The sequence below is a fragment of the Prunus persica genome, chromosome G6 (assembly GCF_000346465.2).
Source record: "Prunus persica cultivar Lovell chromosome G6, Prunus_persica_NCBIv2, whole genome shotgun sequence".
In the NCBI taxonomy this organism is placed as follows: Eukaryota; Viridiplantae; Streptophyta; class Magnoliopsida; order Rosales; family Rosaceae; genus Prunus; species Prunus persica.
Genome location: NC_034014.1, coordinates 13,012,781 through 13,018,063, shown reverse-complemented (window position 1 = coordinate 13,018,063; position 5,283 = coordinate 13,012,781). Strand labels below are relative to the sequence as shown.

Sequence of the window (5,283 nt, the reverse complement as noted above, 5' to 3'; positions counted from 1 at the left end):
CCACCAAACGGAGTGTAATGGTTTATTTATGCATCCAAATTTCAATAATAATTTGAAGAAAAGCTGAAAACCATATATAATATAAGAAAAGAACATATCATATGTACCATAAGCTGAACCGAAAAAAGTAACAACCAGTTATAACATAATAAGGAAATCATTGCAGGAAAGAAGACGTTTATGTTCTCAATACAACGGTACCTAAAGTACCAATAGAATTCTGGCAATTCCAAAGCATGACGGATTTGGATTCCTGATAATAAAAATTAAAAATCCCTTATTTTATTGAATTTTTTGTGTGTGGATAACGAAGATATTAAATTTTAGATGATTTGAATCACATTGTGAGTTGGCTCCAACATCACATCGCCTTTATTTTCCTAAAAAGGATTCCTTATTAACACAATTATTGTCTGATAATATAGTTGATAATGAACTGAAAGTATTGTTTTCAGCATTGTCTGTATTTGCACAATTATTTTCCTCAACATATCCTCGTGAGTAAAGTTCCATATGGATAGATCTTCTTAAACCAAATTCGATTGAAAGATGTATTACTATTATAGTTTGGTATGATTTCCTAAAACTGCAAGACAAACTTAGAAACTAAAATTTGTCCATAGAATCTCTACAAACCAGATTGGATGAGACTTTAGTTTTTGGTTCTTATCCTATGATATCTCTAATTCTATCCAGATATTCAAGTAAAACCCAATTGAAATGCTCACCTACATTATAAATACACACTCAATTCTTCAGCCAGTCTTACATTGGTATCTCGTTTCTCTATTGATCAAGGTCTGTGCATTCTCGGAATTCACCTTGTTTTTGTTTTTGTTTTTGTTTTTTTTTCTTGTTTAGGTTTTTTATTTTGACTATTGTATGAGCAATGTAGCTAATATTATGATTTTTGGTGCAGGTTTGACTAGATTTCAATGATGGTAAGACCAAGTTCATCATTCCTCTTAGTAGGACTTCTGTGGTTATGCTGCTGGGGAGCCATGGCACGAGCAGGAGCAGAATACATGGCATACAAGGACCCTAAGCAGCCGCTAAATAGGCGAATTAAGGACTTGATGGGTCGAATGACGCTCGAAGAAAAGATCGGACAGATGACGCAGCTGGACCGTGCCAATGTCACAGCTGAGATCATGAGGGACTTCTCATTAGGCAGTGTTTTGAGTGGCGGAGGGAGTGTGCCGCGTGAGCAGGCTAGTCCACAGGATTGGATCAACATGTTCAATGAGTTTCAAAAGGGTGCACTGTCAAGCCGGCTTGGGATCCCTATGATTTATGGCATTGATGCTGTTCATGGGCACAACAACGTTTATAAGGCCACTATTTTCCCACATAATGTTGGACTCGGAGCCACCAGGTAATAAGTGATTCTCTGAAAGATAAATTAAACAGGATTAAAAACAGATAATACATGAAAGATATGATTATTTACTTAACTTGAACCATTATTCTTCATTCCCTGGCCTTTTTTGATAAAAGTATTTGACATACACAGTGGTAACTTTGATTAATTTGTATGAAAATTTTCCAATATCTTCCAGGGATCCGGAACTTGTGAAGAAGATTGGTGCTGCAACTGCACTTGAAGTTAGAGCTACTGGCATTAATTATGCGTTTGCACCATGCATTGCGGTATGCTATATATCCAATAATTGAACAGTTTTTGAGTGTGATATATATATTCTTTTAATACTGATCACTGATTAATAATCTTAAACCTTAATGTACAATAGGTCTGCAGAGATCCGAGATGGGGTAGGTGCTACGAGAGCTACAGCGAAGATCCTGCAGTTGTAATACAAATGACTGATGTCATACTTGGATTGCAAGGCGAAATTCCAGCTGGTTCCCGGAAGGGCGTTCCTTATGTGGGTGGAAAGTAAGTGCTCAGAAAAATAATGTTGTGATGATTTCGAAGATGTTTTTAGTCATCGTGTTCGATTACAAAAAAATTCAACTGATCCTAGTACTTCCAGTTTCTCTTTTCTTATCTCGAAAACCTTTTATTTGTGATATAGGGATAAGGTAGCAGCCTGTGCAAAGCACTTTGTTGGAGATGGTGGCACAACCAGGGGTATAAATGAGAACAACACTGTGATTGATAGGCATGGATTGTTGAGCATTCACATGCCTGCTTACTACCATTCTATCATCAAGGGTGTGTCTACTATCATGGTCTCTTACTCAAGTTTGAACGGAGAGAAGATGCATGCCAACCATGAGCTTGTCACCAGATTTCTCAAGGACACCCTTAAGTTCAGGGTAAAACAATCAAACTGTAAATTAGTTGGTTCAAAATTCAAATTATTCGTTACCGGGACATGAATGAATTAGCAGGACTAACCTTGTCATTGTTCAAATTTCAGGGCTTTGTCATCTCCGACTGGCAGGGTATCGACAAAATTAACTATCCGCTCCATTCGAATTACCCAGAAGCGGTTCTTGCTGGTGTTCAAGCTGGCATTGACATGGTAATTAGTTGCTGTCTTGGTTATATGATTGATGTTATCAGTACAGAATATTAGTATTAATATTTAAAGGGGTTCATTTTTCTGATATTGAAACTGCTTGTTGGTGTTGTTTAGGTCATGGTTCCCTTCAATCATACCGAGTTCATTGGCATTGTAACCGACCATGTCAACAACAAACGTATCCCCATGAGCCGTATCGACGACGCAGTTAGGAGAATTCTGAAAGTCAAGTTCGTGATGGGTCTGTTTGAGAACCCTTTGGCAGATGAGAGCTTTGTTGACAAGCTTGGAAGCCAGGTCACTAATTTGATCTCTTATACTAAATCTTCTAAAATATGAGTAATTAAAGCAATTCATAAAATATCTTATATATATATATGTATGTTATATATAACATGCAGGCTCATAGAGATTTGGCAAGAGAAGCAGTGAGGAAGTCACTTGTCCTGTTGAAGAATGGAGAAAATGCACATACACCAGTCCTACCACTCCCCAAGAAGACAAAAAGGATACTAGTCGCTGGAACCCATGCCAACAACTTGGGCTATCAATGTGGTGGTTGGAGTCTCACTTGGCAAGGAGTTAGTGGCAACAACTACACAGCTGGTTGGTATCTTCTTAACGTCTTTTTTTTCTTTCTTGATACAAGCGAGATTTGAGAACCACTTGAGCTACAATTCCGTTGCATATATTCTTGATTGTTGTGAATTTTTGATTAATTTAACTCAACCACAATTTCTCTCAATTAACTTAATTACTGTACTTTGTGTTCAGGAACCACTATCCTCAGTGCCATCACAGCTGCAGTTGATCCCAGCACAGAAATTGTGTTCAGTGAAAACCCTGAGGCCGATTTTCTCAAGTCCAACAACTTCTCCTACGCCATTGTTGTGGTTGGAGAGCAACCCTACGCCGAGACCAAGGGGGATAGTTTGAACTTGACAATTGCAGAGCCAGGTCCCCAGACCATCACCAACGTCTGCGGCGCGGTGAAGTGCGTTGTTGTCGTCGTCTCTGGCCGTCCCGTTGTCATTGAGCCTTACGTTTCGTCCATGGATGCTCTTGTGGCTGCATGGCTACCTGGAACTGAAGGACAAGGAGTTACCGATGTTTTGTTTGGTGATTATGGATTCAGTGGGAAGCTGCCTAGAACTTGGTTCAAGACAGTGGATCAGCTTCCTATGAATGTTGGCGATGCTCATTATGATCCCCTATTTCCCTTTGATTTTGGACTTACAACTGATTCTGTAGAGCAGTTGTAGTCAATTTAGTATACTTCTAGTCTCTCTTTCATTTCCTAGTCTTTTAGGGAGTTAGTTTGCATTTTGATAACTCTATAATTTATGTTTTTTGAGATACTTTATAAATTAGATTCTGTATATTTAAGATCCTTGATTTCTCTTCGACATGTGCTTTACCAATAATTATCATGTAAAAAAAAAAAAAAAAAAAAACCCTTATCAATATCAATCGTTGGTTGAAATCGCACAAGCAAGCAGCTAAAATGAACAAACAATGTTGAGTACTGGTCCAAATGAAACTTGTTTATTGGAAATATTTGTTGTTGGGAAATTTTAGGATTGCATTCATAATTCAGTATAAAGTTACTAGACACAAAGGGCCAATGCAAATTAGCCACAAAGGGCCATTGCAATAACAAAGCGATCTAATAACAAAATTACGACAATCTAGTGAGCTTCGACTAATCACGCATGATTTTAGAAACGTTGGCATAGGCATCCCAACTAAGATTACAAACTCAAAATAATCAAAAAGAGATAAAGCTTGAAAAAAACAAGCCATAACAATACAAATAAAACTCTCATAAAAGAGAAATGATAAGCTTACGTCAAAACGCAGCCGTCTGTGATGGGTGGAGGAAAATCATAACAAAACGAAGACAAATAAGGAAAACCTTTTGTCTCTGAAAATAGGGGAAGAGGAGAAGGGAGGAAGAGAAGTGGGGAGAGGGGAGGAAGAATAGTGGCTCTTCCCCTCCCCCCCAAAATAAAAACGGCTCTATAAGTGTTTATTAGAGCTTTATCCTACTCGCATTTATATATTTATTTAATATCTAGAGCTAGAATTTAAATATAAATATAGTGGTACTTTATTTTTCAATTTAAAAAAAAAAACAAAAAAAATTCAAGATTCACATGCATGCTATCATGCGCACAAAGCCACTTTCCAATTAAAAATACATAACACAATGAGATGGGTTCATAAAGCATTTCTCCCTCATGCATATATATACTGTTCTCTTTCAAATGCTCTAATATTTCGAGAACAAAACAAAACATTTTCAAACGATATATACGTGGATAAATAACAGAAAAAAATAATAATAAGAAGGAATATACAATGAGTGGCAGTATAAGAAAATGACATTAAAAATTAAAAATTGTGTTTATTGTTTAGAATGTTGTCCATCTTTGAATTTAATTCAACAGTAGTTGACTAAAAAACTCCATAGTCCCCATCAACTAGGTGAACGAGACTAATATGATTAAAGTGTTTGAGTGAGAATGCAATAACACCCAATTATTATTACATATTTTTGCGTTTTGATTGTGCAAGAAGCTCCCTAGTGACCGTGGACGAAGTGAACATGCTTGATATATAATCAAACTGTTTGAGTGATAATGCAATAACACCGAACTGTTACTAATACACTTCGATTATACCCCATTGTAACTTCATTGTACCCAGTAAAGGCACTCTATTGTCACTAGGCTTTAACACTGTGACTGTACTCTATTATATCTTTGCAATTAGAGGGCACCCCACCATCATT

The 5,283-nt window shown here is 36.9% G+C and overlaps 1 protein-coding gene across 2 annotated transcripts; it reads left to right on the top strand.

The window, feature by feature from the left end:
• Nucleotides 626-3,847, top strand: LOC18774307 (beta-glucosidase BoGH3B). 2 transcript variants are annotated; one of them, XM_020566574.1, is made up of 9 exons: nt 626-1,375; nt 1,560-1,650; nt 1,752-1,863; nt 1,899-1,918; nt 2,044-2,280; nt 2,385-2,489; nt 2,604-2,786; nt 2,891-3,095; nt 3,264-3,847. In XM_020566574.1, exons 1-9 carry the CDS (start codon nt 936-938, stop codon nt 3,749-3,751), a joined length of 1,881 nt encoding a protein of 626 aa, XP_020422163.1. In that variant the 5' UTR covers nt 626-935; the 3' UTR covers nt 3,752-3,847. The 2 variants fall into 2 exon arrangements, with proteins under 2 accessions (XP_020422163.1, XP_007208190.2); XM_007208128.2 differs by lacking the exon at nt 1,899-1,918 and having other exon boundaries at nt 1,752-1,897; nt 2,037-2,280.

Bases quoted from the DNA above. Each gene is read 5' to 3' on its own strand.
- LOC18774307 (XM_007208128.2), top strand. From the start codon at position 936: ATGATGGTAAGACCAAGTTCATCATTCCTCTTAGTAGGACTTCTGTGG. The intron at 1,651-1,751 runs GTATGCTATATA...AATGTACAATAG, and splicing joins CGTTTGCACCATGCATTGCG to GTCTGCAGAGATCCGAGATG. The intron at 2,490-2,603 runs GTAATTAGTTGC...GGTGTTGTTTAG, and splicing joins TTCAAGCTGGCATTGACATG to GTCATGGTTCCCTTCAATCA.